The sequence below is a fragment of the Melitaea cinxia genome, chromosome 8 (assembly GCF_905220565.1).
Source record: "Melitaea cinxia chromosome 8, ilMelCinx1.1, whole genome shotgun sequence".
In the NCBI taxonomy this organism is placed as follows: Eukaryota; Metazoa; Arthropoda; class Insecta; order Lepidoptera; family Nymphalidae; genus Melitaea; species Melitaea cinxia.
The window spans coordinates 5,722,114-5,744,236 of record NC_059401.1 but is presented as its reverse complement, the minus strand read 5'-3'; the positions used below and the strand labels follow the sequence as shown (position 1 = coordinate 5,744,236).

The 22,123-nt window shown below is 32.3% G+C and overlaps 1 protein-coding gene across 1 annotated transcript; it reads right to left on the bottom strand.

Annotated features, from left to right (window-relative positions):
- Nucleotides 1-459: 459 nt before the first annotated feature.
- On the bottom strand, nt 460-1,266 carry LOC123655826 (histone-lysine N-methyltransferase SETMAR-like). The gene has a single exon (XM_045591580.1). It carries the CDS (start codon nt 1,264-1,266, stop codon nt 460-462), a length of 807 nt encoding a protein of 268 aa, XP_045447536.1.
- Nucleotides 1,267-22,123: the final 20,857 nt, after the last annotated feature.

The window sequence follows — 22,123 nt, the reverse complement described above, 5'->3', positions numbered from 1 at the left end:
ATTTGGACGACTTTTGTTTTTAATCATTTAATTAAATTAATAATAATTTAATTAATCATTGTTTTATGGGTGTCAACCCAGTAAAAGCTATGAGATAACAAATATACAAAAAAATCCAGTGAAATTGACGATCTCTTCCTTTTTTGAATTGGGTTTTGTTTGATTTTTTGAGTTGGGAACACAAAGATGTTATATTTGGTTATAATAGGTCTTTACCTATGAAATTGCCGTTTTTGATGAAATAAGATAACGCACTTTTATCTACATTTTTTATTATTATTATTCAAAGTAATTACCGATGGAATCAATGCATTTTTGCCAACGTAGTGGTAACTTATTGATGCCTAAAAAATCTGTTGGACGGGAGGCAACAAACTCTTCAAAGACATTTTGTACTGCCTCTCGGGTATTATTTTTTTTCCGCCAAAAAGTTATCCAAATTCTGGAAAAAGAGGTAGTCTAGTACGGGCAAGATCTGGTGAGTACGGTAGATGACGGAGAACTTTCAACCCCAGCTCCTGTAACTTGGAGACCGTCTGCTGTGCAGTATGAGGTCGCGCGTTGTCGTGCAGAAGCCAAACGATTGACCAAGGCTGGTTGGAAACGTGCGAGCTTCACTATTATTATGTTTAGTTCTTCACAGCACACATCTGCAGTAATGCTTATGCCGTTTGGTATGAAGCTGTGATGAATTACACCGGCGCTAGACCACCAAACAGTTACCATCACTTTCTTAGGTATCATTTTTCGTTTAGAGCATTGCTTAGGTACTGAACCAGGATTTAACCAACTAGCTAAGCACTTGCGATTTTCGAATAGAATCCATTTTTCGTCACAAGTAACAATGCGATTCAATGTGCCTTTGTTTGTTTGTCTGTTGACCAGTGCAAAGCACGTCTCGACGCATATTTGGCGCTGGCGTTCATTCAATTCGTGAGACACCCATTTGTCTAGCTTCTTTACCTTACCAATTTGACGCAAATTGACCAATATTGTTTTAGTGCTAACTTCGAAAGCTGCTGCTAATTCAGCTGTAGTTTGAGAATCATCAGCCTCCACAATCGCCTTTAATTCGTCATTGTCGACCAACATTTTCGGCCCACGACGTGGTTCATTTCTGAGGTCAAAATTTCCGGCACGAAAGCGAACAAACCAATAACAGTCGGTGGATGATATTATATGATGGATCGTTAGTAGTGTTCGCACCGTAAACGTCGTTGATGTTACGTGCCGCTTCTGCCGCTTTGCTACCACGACGGAACTCATACTCCATAATCACTCGAATTTTTAACATATACATGATGACGAAAAACGTATAAATGCGATATAAACAGAACGCTAACCATTAAACAAATTACTAATTATAAAAAAAGAATTATATATTTTTAAAATAAAAATAATTTGAAACTCGACCTCTTATCGTTTTTGTTTTTTAAGTTTTGAAAGAGGTAGTACGACGAAATGGCAATTTCATAGGTAAATACCTAATATATACAAACATGCATACAATTTGTATAAAATTGCACAAAAATTGGTATAAAATAGGTTAATAAAAATAAAAAATCAGTTTGTTTTTTATTATCATAAAGTAACTTAAAAAATATATTAAATTGTTCACAAAGTATAAAATTATAAAAATTGTCACGTGACTTATAAAAAAAAATGTTTGTTAGTTCCTGACATTTTTATTTGTTGAGAAACGAATTTTATATTCCCAAATCGCTATATTCATTCCCTCAACAAATATAAGTTTTCGTATCTTATTGTTTTCAAAGATTTTAGTACCAATCCGTTCTCCGTACGTTTCTCATAGGACTGTGTTTACCCTAATAATTAAATACTAAAATATTTCACACTTACACAAAATAATACTAGTAAAACATCCTTAAAAAAATTGATTTTTATTTCAATCCTAAAAATATGGTATGCAAAAAATTATAAGGCAACATTAAACTTCCTTTATGTTTTATATATGTAAGTCCTTCTTTCCTCTTGATTCCTTTTTTATTGTACTCGTACTGTCATATACTATGTACCCTTAAAATAGTTTGCGCAATAAAATTACTTGTTTAATTTTCACACAACACAAGCTGGCTTATAACAAACTAAATTTTCCTCGCGACTGCCTCAAACGTAATTATATCGTGGAAGTTGCCTAGTCAATTATGCACTCCGGCATAATACCCAGTCGAGCATCAATTAGCAAACTCTTGAAGTAGGACATACACGTTTATTAGGAAACGTTTATCAAGCGTAACTTGTATCAAGCTGCCTCTCTGTATAATAAGTTCCATTGTTTCTTAGAGGTCAGCCTGTGCCTCCGCACAGTCGTTTGTTGTCCATCCACGTTATGCAATTGTTTCATATTTTTGTTCTATGCTTCTACGTCTTAGTAACTAAAGAGACGTAAATGTAATTAAAATTGTGTATAAAGATTCTTATCGCGTGGTATTAAAGCTGGGATTAGCAAGGACTCTGGTGATTGTTTGTTTTGTTTGTGTATGCACACGGATCCATCGAGCTAGTTCGCCGTGGGCGGTGCAGTACTGGACATGCAATATGAATTGTACGCTAGTGCAGCGACTTGCGTTGAAAGGTCGATGTAAATAGTAGAATCAATGTTACTTTAAATGATTATGTTCACACCATTTATTAATTGTGTGAATCTGGACGAATGCGTTTTCACATTAGGTTTGAATTGAAACATTAGTTCATATTAAAACAACTTTAGTATTAATATTATCTCGCTTCAGCTTGTAGTATACCACTGCTGGGAATAGACCTCTTTCCCCGTGTAGGACAAGGATCAGAGCTTGATCCACCACGTTGTTCCAATGCGGGTTGGCGGATATATTCCCTACTATGAGTATGGATGGATATCTAGTGTACATGATAACTACCGGGACCGACGGCTTTACGTGCTCCGAGGCACGGTGGGAAAACCCATAAAGACTGCACAAACACCCAGATCACGACAAACACCTGTATGGCCAATACAAATGTTTGTCATGTGCGGACCATCCTGCTGATCGAACCCGCCTGCCTGAGCAACAGCCAAAAACCAGTACTTTGATCGTCGCGCCAACGCGTCGTCAAGATTTTGTTTATTAGCTAATTGGATTTTATTAAAAATGTTAATAAGATATTAGTGAATGTCCAATTTGAACAAAAATTTCATCAAGAGATCTTTAATAGACTGTATTGGATTCCGTCCAAATGTTATTAATAGATTTAGAATGTACGTAAATTGACCTATTTGAAATAGTGCTTCGACATCACTAAAGCATTGCGATATTCAAATGCTGCTTAATGGGTTTGACTTGACACTGGCGCCACGTATGAACGATACTATTACCTACTAGTTTGGATTCTATTCTTTAACTTTAAATTGCTATAACACGAACTTTGTTTCATTTACGTCTTAACATCGCGCTTAATACAAATTAAAAGCGGGAAATAGATTAATTAATGCTAAAAATGAGTTTATAAAAATTCAGAACTGTTCGACCCCTAACTGCCTTCCTTCAAATGGGTAATGTAGGTATTATAGATCACGTTCAACGTGAAAAAAAGCGTCATAGCCCTTTTTAAAATAATATTTTGTCTTAGTATACGAGTTACTCTGGTAACGTACTTCTGCATAACCGTCCGATACTATTTTTCTTAGCCCTTACAAACGAAAAATATAAAGTGAAATATTAATACTAACAGCTGCATAAAACTAAAGAACTGCTTATGGAAACTAATTATTTTTCTCACGCGCTCGAGAAGTCAAAGTAGCTCGTCTATTTAAACAATATCAAATAATGTATATGTTATATATGTTGCAGTCAGAACTCTTAACCAGTCAAAAGTACTATTGACTAGCGAAATCAGTCAAAAGTACTTTTGACTGGACAAGTTGGTCAAAAGTGGTTTTGACTGAAAATTATTGGTTATTAGTACTTTTGACTGCAAATTCGCGGTCAAAAATACTTTTGACTGACGCTCTCCGTCAAAAGTATTTTTAACTGCAATAAAGCGTCAGTCAAAAGCACTATTAACTCGTTAGATGTGAATAAATTTAGTTAAATGATCCTGATAAACCATAATAAATTTATGCCCACAATCTTCTTGCGACTGCATGTCAATCAGATCGACTTGGCAGCGGCTGTTCATTTCAGTGTGCAGGATCGGTTTCTAAACCTGACCCATCCTTTTCTTGTTTTTCTTCCTTTGGCATACTTTGTACATTGATAAATATATATTAATCATTTCTTTTGTAATATTAGCGTACTTTTTTGCCGTTTCATTCTTAAGTCTATCGCGACCACCATGCCCTATAGAAATATGAGCAGCATCAATAATGTCGTAGATTTCCTTAGCCGGCAAAAATATTTGACAGGTTCTGTGTTTGTAACTAATTTTTTTATACCACAAACTTCAATGTGTTAAAGCGTTGTAGTCTACTGTACTGTAATGGTGTTTCCTTTTCATTAAATTTCGCGTCTTCCACATCCATTGCAAACTTTTAAAATTTTTCTTTTGTCATCACATTGAAATAACTATCTTTCATATCTTCCATCGCTAAAATTCTTTGCAAAAAGCCTTCTTTCTTTTCGTAGCCACTCATTTTTGTTCTAATATCAGCATGTTCTCCACTAATAATGAGTAATATAAAAGTTTATATGTGCATTTGTCGTTATTTTTATCGACCACCTTAACTTTTTAAGAGTTTTGACTGATAACCAGTCAAAACCACTTTTGACGGAATCATTTAGTCAAAAGTACTTTTAACCAGCTCCATTGGGCAAAAGTACTTTTAACTGTTATTTTAGTCAAAAGTATTATTGACTAAAGCAAACGGTCAAAAGTACTTCTGACTGATTTTGCTAGTCAATAGTGCTTTTGACTGGTTCAGAGTTTTGACTGCAACATATATACAGTCAGAGGCATCAAAAATAATAAGTCAATTTAAAATGTATATTAATTCGATGTTTCTATATAAAATAGATATTTACATATGTTTTATAAAAATTACGTAATGTTTACGCAAATGGGATGGAGCCGTCTTTGTTTAAAATATTTTCTCAAATTAATTTAAAATATATAATTTCTTATCTAAACGGCCCACTAAAGCGAAGGTCGACCGTTAATAAAATCGTATTCCACATATCTATGTATTTTTATTATTCTGTAGAATAGCTTTATATAGCACGTCTAATAAAACGAAACAACGTAACCGGATATTCACCTTAAACTTCGATGTACTCATAAAGTGACGATTTGTATAAAATTACAATCAAGTTTCGTCATTACTCGGTGCAATGATTCAAGATTTACATAATTTCTTCTCGAACTAAACAAAGGTCAAGTTTATTCAGATATAATGCTTTACTTCTTTAGGAATGGGCTTGACTTGAATATGTAAGTATTGTATAACAGGATCTATAAAAATGTAAGAGTTTTGTATAACAGAGAAAGGAGAATAATTTATACGAAATGAGACTAGAGTTTAAAGTTTTATATCTTACCTAAATATTAAAAGATTTCTTTTTATTTTAATAAAGAAATTGAAGTAAGCTATAGTTTTAAATATACGAGTAGTCAAATAAGAAATAAAAAAAACATGTTATACATTTGAAAATAAACTATAATAAAATATGGCAAAAGTAAATAATTGTGTTTGCAAGCAAACGAAAAAAAAATGACTTCAATTAAATCGATAATACAACGCAAGTAGACGAAAAAAATAAACAAACTCACTAGTCGCTACGATTTTCGAGGGTTCCCCTCGATTTCTCAGGAATTTCACCATCAGATCCTGGTTTCCTTATCATGGTACCACCCTTGGGATATCTTCTTTCCAACAAAAAAAGAATTATCAAAATCGGTTCATAAACGGCGAAGTTACCCCGAACATATATATATATATATATATACACTAGCTTTTACCCGTGGCTTCGCTCGCATTTTTTTTAAACAAAGTATCCTATGTTATTTCTAATACCTCCAAGAATATGTGTACAAAGTTTCATGATGATCGGTTGAGTAGTTTCCGCGTGAAAGCGTAACAAACAAACTTACATTCACATTTATAATATTAGTAGGGATGGTCGAATTGAGTAACCTCCTCCTTTTTTGAAGTCTGTTAAAAATATCCTATAGCTGATCCTGTAATATTGCTCGCCTTTCTTCCCTTTTTAGAAAAAATATATTTCATTTCTTCGTATCAATAAATCATACCCTAATATAGTATTTTAATGCGCTATTGTGATGACATACACAGACGTTAAATATTACAGATATTTACTAATAACTTGAGTATCTCTAAACATAAGTTTTGCAAGGCGTGGGCAACTTTAATGGAAATAACCGACATGAGAAATTTACTTTAGTACTCACTATTGTTTGGTAAAGGTGTTATATTGAGTTCGGCGCAGTTTTAATGTATTTTGGAGTTCAGGATAATCTTAACACATTACCTAGATAGGATTTCTGAATAAATTTGTCTAAAGCTTAGTGCAACAACGGAATGTTTTCTAAAGATTTTTGTCATTGTTTGATAAAATTAGTGACACTTATATTAAATATAAATTATATTGAAAAACAAAAGATGTTTATTTTTTGAGTGTTTATTTAAAAGGAAATTACCACTAATAATAAATAAAGAAACCTTTGTCTTTACATTTACTTTAAACAAGTTTTTGGTATAAAAAGATTTCATTTTGAGTCATAATAACAAAGCACATTAACTATTATTACTTGATGTTACACTTTAGACTGATAAGATTAATTTATTATTGTTTAAGATTATTACTAAGCATACTTGAATTAGTTATCGTGTAACACATTTCGATTGTATCCGTGTTATCACTGCTGAATTTTTCACGTGCTTTTTTAAATAATTATTTGAACTAAATTTCATAATTTTTTACATGTTTTAGTTTATACTGTTCCATAAATCTTGTTATTATTAATTGCATTTAATATCGCTTTTATATCACCATTATATATCATAATATCATACGCACTTAGTCACAGAATAATCGTACCTACATCATTGTAAGCACCTTAAAAGCTTACGCGCCTGCAATGTATGCGGCATGTTGTATTGTGTTAATTTCGTATGCACTCCACGACACAGTTTCCCTATAATTTATATGTAGTGGTTTTTGATATTGTTGATAAATCGCAAACAGCAAAAGCAACTAATGGAGTTTTAGCTGTATACAGGCTTTTTTTATCATAAATGTGGTGTAATCTTCAGTCAACCCCGTGCGCGTTTTTGAATAAATAAACACACCGCTAAAAAATGACTACAGTCATTATTATTTTTTCTTCTTAAACATAAACTTTAGGATATTATGTTTAATATCTATTTTTCGTTACTTATTTCTCCCAGGTTAGTGATGAAATATTCATTGATCTTGAAACACAATATGTAATAGTAATGTATTTTCAAATTTATTTTATTTTTGAACGACTTCAAAAAAGAAGGGGTTCTCAATGCGACTGTATTTTTTTGTGCGTTAAATGATAACATTTTACTGGGTGAAGCGATTTTGATGATTCTTTTTTTTAATCCAAAGCTGGAGTTTTGTCATATGGTCCCATTTTAAATTTTATCGAGATAAGGTACTTTTTGAGTAATCCCTAGTAATGCGTATTTAACTGAATGTTTTATCGACTACCTACGCCGTATTACTTCCGTACCGTCGATGTAATATATACGTCGGGTTTTTTCGTTTACGAGTAAACTCATTTATCGAGACAACCACGAAGGTTTAATTGTAATTTTTTTTGTCGATAAGAAATGTGTTAGTTAGTGGATGCTAAACTTTAGTATAAATACATATTAAAAATATTCTTATCATTAATAATTAATGTAGAAAATAATGAGAAACGTTCTTTTCCCTTGTCGATACCTACTTTACTAACGAAACTCCATCTAATCTAGTTCTCAAATCCTTACTTCCCCTTTGGGTATTTTGTATCTATATGATAATTATAACCAACCCTTCATAATATTATCCGTCAACCCACAGGGGAGCAGCGTAGAGAATTAGGCTCTGACTTTTTTCCTACAAGGAGAAAGAAGGTCATGCCCAGCATTGGGATGTTATATGCTGTGCTAACCAATCAAATATTTTTTTAACTAATGTTTAAACTCAGCACAAAAATTTGCACAGTAGGTACCTAAACACCATTTTAAAACAAAGTTACAAATATACAACTGTACACACAAAATGTTTGTGTAATAAGTTAAGAATATTTAAGATATTAAGGTACTATGTAAACTTTTATTTTGCAATAGTTTGTTGTCCTGAATAAAAAAAAGCTAAGTTAAATTTCCAAGCAATAAAAAAAAATAGAAATTATTATAAATTTATATTGTAAAGATTATATCTTTCAAATGTCAATTTGTTTCTACAATCGCTATATTACTATGCAAGTAAAAATTTACACACAAATTAGAAATCTTAAAGTAACATTACAAGCTATAAAAAGCACTGCAGCCATACAAAGCTACCGTATACTCGTATTTCAGCAATTACAAATTCCACGCACATTTCACCCGGAGCCAGGTCAGAAATTAGATCATATGACATAATTTTCTCGCAATTTTATTTTCAATGTAGGGTCAGGTAAGAATCGATTTTTAAAAACATTTCCGTCTAGAAAAAAGAGGCATAAGGATAAATAGGCTAATAAAGATGTAATATAGGACACGCATTATCAGAATAATATAGGATAGAATAAATATTTTTTCTCGGTAAATACATTCATAGTACGTGTGTCCAATTCGTATTTGATTCATTAATATCGTAACATTTTTTTTAAAATATTTATTGACTGGAGATTATTTTGTTAGACAGCTAAGTTGTTTGCTTTACTCATCAAACTTAATTAACACAAATATACTAAACTGAAATATACATATATATTCACTTATATTCACTTTGCGTAATTTTACCTATTTTACTTAGTTGTCCACGATTAGATTTGTTTTTTAAATTTCCACTAATAACTTGGAAGTAAATATAGAAAAGTGACCTAAGAATAGCATATAAAAGTATCAAAGCACGTATTCGTCACAAATAACTGCTAACTAAAAAGATTAGTGAGGCTCGCTCGAGGCGTCTTCTCAGAGGGCTCTCCGACTCCAATACCGCTTGTTTGCTAAGCCGTTTCAATTGAGCTTTGCAGTTGCGACCATGACCTGTATGAGATATATGCTGGACCTTGAGATATTCTTATTCGTGTTTCAGATCTTTTTCTCGACTTTGGAAAATTCTTGACAAATGTAATAGGTACATTGGATTAACAGAAATGTAGCGAATACTTCTATTATTAGTATTCAATTGTTTTCACAAAGATCGTTTCGTTATTAGAGAAACAAACCTTGTGTTATAGATTTTTTATAGAGGAATTAAAAACAATCTTCGACAAGACGCTGTTTGAATATAATAACTGTACTGAAATTAGTCAACCGTTGTTTTAATGCAAGCATCAATGTTGTTCATACTTATTGTAACGATACGTGTGAAAATTAATCAACCAAAACTAATTAGATACGCAAATACAGTAAAAAAATTACAGCAAAAAGCAATATGCAAATAAAATATATGTTCAAGAAATCTATTCATTCGGCTTCCCACGAAGACGGCTAGAACACAAGACTGTTGGATTCCTTCACAGCGTCGCCTGTCGTAGCGTTAGGTTTCCGGCAGCATATCCTATTGTGGATTGTAACCAAGCATATTTCACCCGTATTACTACAAACATAAAACTCATTTTCTTCAATTATTCCACGTTGCCGCGATATAAGGTGGTATCATGACGCATTTATAGTTGGAAACGCTATGTTCACAATATATGTACGTATGGCTTATTATCATATAGTTTTGGTTTTGAATAAGGAGATTCACAAACTATATTTCACTCCAGTCCCCTATTGCTATCCTAATAGATTTTCTAGGAACGATTCGTTTGTTCCACCAAGACGAAGTCAATTTCCATGAAGTTAGCCGTGACGAATGTTTGACCTAAAAACTGTGTCAACGTCTCGGGAAATTTTATAACAGCTATATTTTATATTGAGTTTAAGATTAGTTTATTAGTAATAACAGTATTGACAGTGAACATAAATTTTTAAACTTTACAAAGCATTTTTAAACATTCCGTACTTAAGCTTTGGTATCATACATACTGACAATCCCTGTAGCGGAGTATGTAGTGCCTGAGCAGAGCCTGCTTGGAGTTGGGGGTTTGATTGTCAGGCCGAGTCTGCGTATAATAAGTGTATTTTTATGTGTACACTTTCAAAAAAAAAATTGTTATATCAGTCAGCTGTTATCTACATATATAAAACACATGCAATAAATTGCTTATCTTAGAACCAGAAGACCCGTTTGCATGTTAAAGATATATATTATTATTAATAACTACACTACCTACAGTCAAATTAATATTTTATAAAAGTCACAAAGATATTTAATTTATTAATTTATAATACGTAACGATATGTAAAATATTAGCAAAAACTCTAATATATTATGTACTTGCGATTTTTTTTTTAATTGTAATATAAAAAAATATCACACATAAATTATGTCTCAATAATACATTAACCATACGTCAACACATAAAGAAATAAATTTACTACAAACATAAATAATTATAAATAACGTAATGAAACTTTTCAGGAATTGTTGTCATAAATTAATTCACCAAAAGAGTTAACAAACGCTAGTTGCCATAACAACTCAACTCAGGTTGTAATATGATAATGGAATCACAAGCACTTTAGCCACTCGTACCACTATCCCATAGTGTCGGTAATTCAGTTGAGCGAAATGCATTAACGTGCGAAAACTTTTCACAGTCATTTTGATAAAATGACGTAAGTCTGAATTTAGAATGTAATGTTCAGTTTATTACTTCCACAATAACAATTTATAAAATACTCAGCGCTATTATATAGTAGTAGTCCTTTTGCTATCCCCGATCATACATAAATATATATAGTATATATACCGACCGTATATAGATTCATACATACATAAGTATATATATATATATATATATATACGCTCGAATTGAATAACCTCCTCCTTTTTTGAAGTCGGTTAAAAAGGTGCATAATGGCAATAACCTTACTCTATTTGTTTAAAATAGTTTGAACTTTTTTGTACTCGTATATAGTCAAGTTTATATGCGTATACGAGTATACCAACGTAATCAAACATACGTTGTATCAAGGATACAAACTAAATTCTAATGTCCTTTCTTTACTGTGTCGTATTCGAGTAAAACAGTACACATCGTTAGCTCGCTACCTAAAGCTGCACTCACGCCGGAGCGATTTTCGTGCATGCAGGAACGATTTCCTTATTACATCGCCCGGATCGGTTCTCAGAGGTCATTTCTACAGGTCCGTTGAAAACAACAGGCCGATTGCAACATGACATTAGTACACCGTTATTTAATAAGTATGCACGTAACAATACATATAAAACGTACTTGCAATACTAAATAAAAAAAGGGGTGATAATATTTAATTGAATTAACAATATTATTATTATTTATATTTAACTTATATATATAAAATACGAACGGAATTATAAAATATAATGAAAAGAACACAACATAAAATGAACGTCATTTAATTTGCAATCATTGATTACCAACGAAAATCTATATCGATTACATCATCGGATAACGGCAATAGATAATAAGAAAATACGTGAGAAAAAAAAATGTGTCATTTTAACTGCTATTCTAAAGCAAAAACTAAGCAATAATTATAGTTTTGCTAAGAAGACACCGGTGAAGTGAAATTTTTGTTAGTCACTTTGAATTTAAACAGAAATCCTTGAAATCACGTTTTTTTTTATTCTAGATGCATAACAGAAAAATATATGTGAAGAGATAATCAAGACATAATTATTTGAATTTAAAATCATACCTTTAAAATTAAATTAAATTAGAAACTTAGCTATCAACTTGATTCGCAGGCGTCATTCTATTTGCGTTCACGCAATGGATGTGGCTAGTTACCCGCACTTACAGTATAATACGAGTTCAAAAACATACAAGTTCCACTAACTGCCCAAATAATGTCTGCAAACTTTTGTTTCTCGGGTTCTCTCAAATTTCTCGTTGAATACCCTTATTTTGTATGAGAACACAAAAATACTGAAGCATCTGGTGAAATTTCTATTCAAATAAATAAGTTTTGATTATTGTACATTTTTTTTATGTTTTAATGACTTTCATTGTTTATTTTGTTTTTTGTTTTAATGAAGTTTATACGTGATGGTGCATGTTTTGTTTCATTAGAAGCATTTGTCTGAAATATTAAATACGTAAATTTTAGCTTTAGCGTTTTATTATTTTTTCGATGAACGATATTAAGCACGAACGCAGTATATACATAAAAATATTGAATATAGTGGTTTTAGAACGACTCACAACTGAATAGTATTACAAGGGTTTTCCAAGCTTATTGCAGAAGAGTTAAATTATAGGTGGGTTTGTGGCCCCACAAAGCGTAAGGGGCTGCCCCGACTGGGGTAATATCGGTTGCAAGCAAAGATTCAATATAAATATGTCTTGGTATGTAAGAGAACTATAAGCCTCCTCAACAAAAATATACACTTTAACTTACAACAAATTGTTAGTTAATTTTAAAGATTTTGAAGACAAAAGTATTATTTGCAAATTACATTTTGGAATACTGCTTAAGCGCGTTTTTATTTTTATCAGTATTTTTACAATTCATAGTGGCAAAAATTTAATAATGTTAGGATGATAAATTCATAATAGCGAAAAAATTGTGCACGAAGTCTAAAGATGTTTAATATTTTTCGCCTAGTACCTACTTAAGCAAAGCAGAGCAACAGCCTCGTTTTCCGTTAGCGTATTAATCCGACCGTAAACATGGATCATATCAAATAATAAATTTAATGAGATAATTTCAATGGACCGTTATATTGCAACCATCGGAATCAATTGCGCTAATTGAAGCAGCGATATTGAATTGTACACGCGAACTCTAGACCCATATCAATTATGAATCTGGTTCTAAGCTTTCTTCTGCTGTAAAGTTATATTTCATATTTAATACTTTTAGTGTTTTGTTGTTGCTATTTCTTAAAGTCACCATGAAATAAAAAATGCATGTGCATGTGTACGCTTGTGTGTGCATGTGAACAATATATTGGCCTGATATAGACATAGTTAACACCACAATCAGAGTGCACTAAAGTTATGCTAAGCGCCCATTTTAAAATTCAATAAGTACATTATATTATAAGGGCTTTTACACGGTACGGTACATTGTTTAACTTCTGATGATAATAATAATAGCCTGATTAATTAACAACGCTAAGCAGTGACGCTGAGAGTGAAGTTTTTTTGTGCTTTTAGCTATTTATTTAAGATATAGGTATAACATCATATTGTATTAAAAAAAGGTCTGTGTGTATCCCAAAATAAGAAGTTTGGGCATTAGCTAAAGCCATTTAGAAGCTATATTTAATAACCTAAATAAGACCTCAAGATTACTTGAATGAAGTGAATGTAAGAAAACTCTTATTACGATGTTATGAAGAGATCTTGTCTTATTATTACTCCAGTTATTAATACTAACCACCGTATCAAGTAAACTTTCATTTATTTAAAAGGAAAACTTTCACATTAGAGCATTTTTGATTACTAGTTACGTAAGTAAAGTAAAATTATAGAAGATATTTGATTACAGTGAAGTTACTCTGTTTTTTCAGTGTGGCGAATTCATCGCAAGACTTAGTTAAATAGTTCGAGAGTACTGTCATTAAACGCTTTACTTTCCAACTTTTGAATAACTAAGTTTCGCCTTGAGACAAAATTTTCTTCAACTATGCACGAACAATTTACTTCCTCAGAACTTTATGGACCTGAGTTTTGACACGAGACTGTAAGTTGAGCCTGATATTAACTTCTAAATTTATATGTGATACTTTATAACATACTTAGCAACCCAACGTTTTTAACACCCTTACCACAGTGCGGTAGTTCGACTCACGACTAAGCTTGAGCTTAGTAGATTAGACTTCTAAATATTTTATTTTTATATTATTTTGGTAGGACTTAAAACTGAATACATTAATCATAATCTTCCACTTAATACTTTGCTAACTATACATTGAGCCTTAAGTGTCTGCACCGCAGATTACAGTTAATTACGCCTATAGAGCTTATCCTTTAACTAGATTGCCAATTAACATAAGTACATATGTAAGTACTCATTTGACGGTAGATAATACCTTATTGATAATATGCAGTGTGCTGACCTGTGAATCTGTTGTGCCTACAATTTCATCGGTACTGACCCTGGCGGAGATTTACTCTTGGCTTTGTTACACCGACTCGAGACATAAAGCTATTTTGTAAAGCCTCTGAAGAGCATTCGCGAAAACAATTAATTTGCGAATTGCTTCCCTATTTACGTAAATGTCGTCTTTCTATATTATGTAAACAGGACTTCATTTTGAAGAATATATTTATTACGTAATAATTTTGTTGTGTATTTATACTCTATGATACTATTAGAATTATGAAAAAATACTATTAAATTTTTTTTATAATTTATAGACATTACACGACATTATATTACTTCGTACACAAATACCTTTAAAATACATTTTATGTGATAGGCACTAGGTGGTTGCTCAGACAAAAAAAAATACATATAAAACGTATTTTATATTAAGTAGGTACAGTGCGTTGTACAAAATAGTTTCCTCGACATTTTGTTAGACAAATTTTAAAAAGGTAAGTAAAAAGACATAACATAGTTTAAAAGAATGAAAATTGATGCTTAATTTTCTATCCATGTCGAAACGTTTCTATTGTTATAGTGGTTTTAATTTACATACACGATTTAAAATTATTCGAAGTTTGAATAAGAGTTATAGTCTTACAGTGTTGTGAGCTTTTAATTAGACATTTAATATCAAATATTGTTATTAAGGTGTATAATTAAGTATCGAAATTTATGTTAAAGAAAACAAAACGTTATCGCGATATAATAACGAATACTATTTTGGAACAAAATTAAAAAAAGCAACAGATTTTAAACATAAGGGTAACCTGTCCATTCTTAAGCAAAAGAAAAGATTAAAAGTTTAATATAAACACATTTTTAAGTTACAGGATTTACTCTTCTGTGTCGGAGGTCCGGAAACACACACAATACACAAGCACAAATGCCCAGACCAAGACAAGCATCTATATGGCCAATACAAATGTGTGACCGTTGGCGCAACACTGCGCACAACTGTGCTGTGACTGCTGCTCCAACGCGTCGCCAAGTCGTAAGTGTATCACGATTAAGCCTGTCGGATCCTACATAGTTCTAAATAGTTCTTTTCGGTCTGGGTGTCTGTATAAGATACACCTGATAGCAATCATATCTGATGGCAATATACCCATAGTAGAGAATATATCCGCCACCCCGCAGTGGAACAGCGTAGTGGATTAAGCTCCAATCCTTCTCCTACATGGAATAAGAGGCCTATGCCTAACAGTGTAAAACATGCAATTTAGTTGAAAAACTCCTACTTTTTCAAAGTCGGTTAAAAGCACGATGTGCCTTAACATGCCTTAACAATAAGCCTGAGTTACATCAATTCATAAATACACCTGAGCGATTAAGTAAAGCGGAAGCGGCGCGACGTGGAATTATCTGCAAAACTATGACCACACCTGTGCAGTGCTTATAACAAAGTAACTTCAAAGTATCTTCATCGTCAATGTTGTAATGTTACTGGTGCATATAAACACTAAAGATATTGCACATTACTAGTTTATACTAGGTCATTGTACTAGCTGTATCCTGCGCGCGTTGTTACGCTTTTTTTTTCTTTTAGTCGTATAAACTCAGAAACCATTGTGGGCTCATGCACAACACTGCTCAAGATCATGACATGATCAAATGCATATTTTGCGATTCTATAAAGGATATACAGACAAACATTCATTTTTATATAATATATATATAGAAGATAGATAAATGACACTGTTTATGTGAAATTACGCCGCGACCGTTGCGTGCCGCGACGCTGCGTTGGCGCAACGGTCACAGCCATGGATTGTACCTGTTGCGCTGGCGGTTGCGGGTTCAATCCCCGCACATGACAAACATTTGTATTGGCCATACAGGTGTTTGTCATGGTCTGGGTGTTTGTGCAGTCCTTGTGGCTCTCCCCACCGTTCCTCGGAGAGCACGTTAAGCCGTCGATCCCGGTTGTTATCATGTACCCCTGATAGCGATCGTTACTCATAGTAGGGAATATATCCGCCAACCCGCATTGGAGCAACGTGGTGGATTAAGCTATGATCCGTCTCCCACATGGGGAAAGACGCCTATGTCCAGTAGTGGGATATTACAGACTGAAACGTATGTCAAATTATTTTTAAAAATAATTTTGTTTTCTTTGAAGAAATTGGTCACTATTCTGGTTGTCTAATACAGTTCGTTTTTTATAAATTACATTACTTATTTAACGACTACAGAAAAACAGCAATTTGATTAGATATATTGACAACTTGTAGATTCTAGTTCTATTAAATTGAAATGTAGCTTAGTTGAATTAAGTCTTAGAAATAAATTTTATCGTACATTTTTATGTCCATTATACGAGTACTATACTATAAAAGCCTGTAAATGTTTCACATTTGGACTCCAGAAAATTCTCATATAAAAAAGAAAGGAGATAATTGTATTCGTATGGGCATTAGGGCTAGTAAAATTTATGGCATTAAGTAATAAAACGTATGTTATTTAGTTTTTTACAGTCGCTAGATTACAATAGTGACATCATCATTACCTTTTCTAAAGGAAATTTAGAAAAAACAACTATCAATTTATAAACTATCTATAAATTGCTCACAATGGTATAAAATCTCTTTGAACAATCCTTTTTACATCTACTTGTAAAATATATTATTTACGGTTCAACCTCTACATCCCACTGATGTAAATAGGCTTCTTTCTCCAATAGACATTATAGTTTACAGCAATTTTTGGTGCACGTAAAATATTTGAAATTTTCCATTTTTATAATATAGTAGCTGACCCCGCAAACGTTGTTTTGCCATATATGTGATTAGCCCACTTATAACTTAGGGGTATGAAAAACAGATGTTGGCCGATTCTCAGACCTTCCCGATATGCACGCAAGATTTAATAAAATCTGTCCAGCCATTTCGGCGGAGTATATTAACTAACATTGTGACACAAGAATTTTATATATAACATTATAAATATTTTCAGAAAAAAAACAACAAAAACAGTATTGTATTTACTACTTTAAGAATATTCTAAGAGTTAAAAATATTGTTTTGTTTTATCAATTTTTACGATTACTCTTTACTATTGGTATATTCATCGTACAAATGTATAGAATGACACTGAAATATTATGGACTTAAAAAAGCATAATTTAAACATAATAATTATTTAGTTAATATTTTTTTAACACTTTTAACTTTAACTACAATAGTTTTTGCTTCTATAAATATAAAACATGAACCAAAAATATAGGAGTCACACAAACATCGCTTTCACTTGTTCACTGGCGGTCTTTCACGGTATTTTCTTTAAGCCTGTGAGGGGAAGAAATTGTTCAGACACAATTATGTGAAGGCATCCCGTAGTCACAGTGATTGTTTTGCTCGATCAATCGCCCGACGGCCATGACTACTGTCTATTGTGTCGCGAATGATACCTGCGCCGTATTCAATCGCGTCAGTGTCAAAAAACATCACAAAAACTAGACGCGTTCAAGCCTTACTGTCGAAGTGATAAATCAAAGCACAATAAAAAAACTTGATAAAAAACTTTATATATAAATCGTGAGAATTCATTAATTGTCTAAATATAATAATAATCTAATACTTACCACATACATATTCATATCTTATTATGTTCTCTTTATAATTCAATATGGTACTATGAATATGTAAATCTTCTAAAGTCAATTAAACTCCTTAAAAGTTGGATTATAATTTATGAGTGCTCTCCATATTTGTTTGCGATTGTGCTAAGTTATCTTATGATGCTTAAATCTATACAAATGAATAAAATCAGAGTGTCTGTTTGTAATATTAAAATAACCGCTTTTTACGGTACATATATTAAATAAACAGTGTTTTTACAATTTTTGTCTGTATCTCAATCTGTCTGTCTGTTTGTTCCGGCTAATCTCTAAAAGTTCTGAACCGATTTTGACGGGACTTTCACTTTGAGATTATAGGCAGATAGGCAGACATTTATTTATTTTGTAACTCTGCGAACTGAACAATAACTTTTTTACCGGACGCAGTCGCGGTCACAGCTAGTCTTAAAATAAAATGAGTGTTAAGTTAAGACTTATTAGAGCACTTTATTATCACAGACTATTACACACACAGACATGCAATGTATCAATTGTTTATCAAACGACTTTGTTCATCATATTTATTTTGAGGCTAAACTTAAAGAGTTTGAGCTGTATATACCTTGTTCGACAAATAAATGGAGAATGGAAAAATACGGCATATTTTAAACCGACTTCAACAGAGATTTAGGTTCTCAATTCGACTGTACTTTTTATGTATGTTAGTTCAGAACTTTTGTCCGGGTTTACCGATTTCGGTGATTTTTGTTTAGTCGAAAGGTTGTGCGTGCAAAGGTTCCATTTAAAAATAATCGAGATATGACAAGTAATTTTCGAGTTCCATCTAATAATTTGTATTTACTTGATTATTTTTTTCTTCCACTACGTTGTATTATACCTCATAACTTTTTAATGTATGTACCAATATTGATAATTTTTATAATCGAAAGCTAGTCGATGTACTTGAAGACGGTTTTGTTGCAGTTACGAGCATATACAATTATTTGCTTAGTGCCTGATTGATCTTGATACAAAAGAAGAAAAGCAAAAGCTTCCAATATTTAAACATAATTATCATAAATTTAACATTTTTTTTAAACAACCCAAAACGACGATTAAACAATTTAACAGCTTTATTTAGTATTTATTTAGCAAATTATTAACAATATGCTTTAAAGCCGTTATAGTACAGTGATTCCCTCTCGGGATAAATATCTTTATATGCACAAATAATCCTTTCGTGTCTTAGAGAGCACGTAAATAGTTAGCCCCCATTGTTAGCACAGATGATGTATGTAGCTATAGTATAATATGATAGGGAAATTATCCGCCCATCTGAAGTGAAGCCACTCCAATCCTCTTACATGAAGAGAAGACCTTTCCACAGAAGTGGGACGTTTAAAGGCAGATTAAATACAATTCAAACGCTGTTCCCCAAGTTAGAAGTGTAATACCAAATATTTACCTCAGAAGTTGCTCGAAGCGACTTCCAACAATACGAACATGACTATTAGGATCAAACGTCGCGGTCGTGATAATCAAGCTTTCACTGTTGCGCGCATGCTGGTATAGTGTTACATTACATAATTGATACTTGACGGACTAAGCTATTCGAAAGTCTTATAAAACGCTATTGTCTGAGCGATATTTTGACCTTTATTAGCTACACTTTTACCTTTACTTCCATTGAAATTTCTTAACTGAGGGTTTTGTAAAATTGTAACCTGTGTATTATGTTAATTAATATGCTAAAACTGTTATAAATTTGTAGTTTAAGAAATAGTAAAGTCTCTATAGTTCACTATTTTGTATCCGTATTCTATGAATCCGTGTTCCTTTCTATGAAAAGATAAAACAGTTTGTAAGTGCCCTCAATCCATCACCAGTCATCACCAGTTCATTAAGTAATATTCAAAGTAATATGACATTTGTAATGCATAGATATTTATAGAATTACTGAATAAGTTTTTTGTTTATTTTTTTCATTCGTTTTCTTTTCAATTTAAGATATAGCATAGAATGAGCTAAGTGTTTAAAAATGTTTGTTTTTCAAAAGTTATAGTTAACTGTTTCACTATTCTTAGTAGCAATTTCTTAAAACATTGTATAAGCTACCTGTTACATATTTTTTAGCGCATGTAACACATTATACTACTTTTTACAATATATTTATGACTATATAACAAAAGCGAAGTAGCATTAAAAGTGATTTTCTGTCTGATCATTTAAGACTATTATTTTTATTTTTATTTAAGCTTAACGTTATACCAAATTAGTGTTGCTAACTTATTATTATTTATTATATACACGTACACACAATGCAAGCGCATTGTGTGTACGTGTATATGATAAATGTGTTGTATTAATTATTGTGTTTGTTTTTAAATAAAAAAAAACGGCTACAATTTACATCAAGAATCATTTCAGCCTATCGCAGTCCACTGCTGTAGATAGGCCTCTACAAGCTCGCGCCAGAAACGGCGTGAATTCATGCATTTTGCCCATAGTCACCACGCTGGACAGGCGAATTATTAGGGATGTCTCAAAAATTACTGAGCAAATTTTGCAAAAAACTTAAACGCGTTTTGAATAAAAAAAAGAATCATCAAAGTCGGTACTCGCAGTAAAAAGTTATGAGGTATGACACAAATACAATCGACTTGAGAACACCCTCCTTTTTTGAAGTCAGTTACAAGAACATATATATATATATATTTACGCTGTTTTATAGAGGTACATTAAAGTTGTAGTTTAAACGAAATATCTTAGCTATTGGACGTAACAAATTCAACATAAAAGAATTCCAATTTAGGCGGCATACCATGTCGTACATTCAAAAACCCGTTAATAAATGACAGCTAACAAGACCCATTTGCTACCTTAAAATCGGTGTCATTTGAAATTATTTCAAATTAGGGAATAACGAAGCATCGTTAAAAATAAAATGTGCCCGTTAATCAACGCCGTAACTTTTATTAGTTAGACGAGATCACACCTTAAGATTACCTTGAAACTATTTCGGTTTCAATTACCTGTCCTGTAATAATTAGTTTTTTAGGGTTACGTACCTCAAAAGGAAAATATGAAACCCTTATACGAGTAGTATAACTTTGTTGTCCATCTGTCTATTAAGATCCTTTTTCTTAGGAACGTGTGGAGTTATCATGCTGAAATTCATATCAAATACTCAAGTCTATTGTCCCTTGGAGCTGTCATAAAATCAGACTTCTAAACCAACGCAATCAAAAGAACAGCCGCTTATACTGCAGATTTTTGACACTCGCAAGGGAATCATAACCTACAGGGTACTTCCCGTGAACTCAGAATCTTGAAACTTGGTACGAAGCAACGTCTTATAGCACAGATAAAGAAAAAATTGCGAAAAGAATAAATTTATAGTTACATTAAATAATTAAAATATTTGTAATAATTTTGTTTGTACGGAACCCTCAGTGCGCGAGTCCGATTCGCACTTGGCCGGTTTTTTTTAATTACTTTATGTAACTTTAAATTCATGGACATAATTTTCGCACGTTACTATAAATATTTTATTGCTAACGGAAAACTGCGCCTTGAAATGCAAATATATTTTAATTACAAATAAGAAAATGTTGCAAAATACTTTTGTTTACATTTAGACAGTATGTTTTTAGTAATTGACTTATGTAGTTTAAAAAATTAAGAAATAAGTAGGTATCCATTTTAATGTTTCAAAACTTTGGAAGTATAAATTGAAAATTCTTCATCTTTGAACTCGCTTCAGCCTGTAATATTCCACTACTGGGAATAGGCCTCTTTCCCCATGTAGGAGAAGGATCAGAGCTTAATCCACCATGCTGCTCCAATGCGGGTTGGCAGATATATTCCCTACTACGAGTAACGATCGCTATCAGGTGTACATGATAACAACCGGGACCAACGGCTTAACGTGCTCTCCGAGGCACACTGGGGAGACCCACAAGGACTGCACAAACACCCATCTTTGAACTCGTTTGATTCATTTTTACTTTGGACTTTCCTGTAATTTTATTCATATGTTACAGCACTGCATTTTTTAATGGCCAAGGGCTTGAATTTTAGCAGACAAAATATCCTTTATAACATCAAACAAATGCAAAAAAAAAATGACCAAAATGAATATAACAGGCAACTAAAAACACACATGTATGTCGATGCAAAATAGTACGTTAAATATATTACACAATCGTACGAAACCAT

Excerpts from the sequence above, each read along its gene's own strand:
- LOC123655826 (XM_045591580.1), bottom strand. The coding sequence starts at position 1,266 with ATGAGTTCCGTCGTGGTAGCAAAGCGGCAGAAGCGGCACGTAACATCA.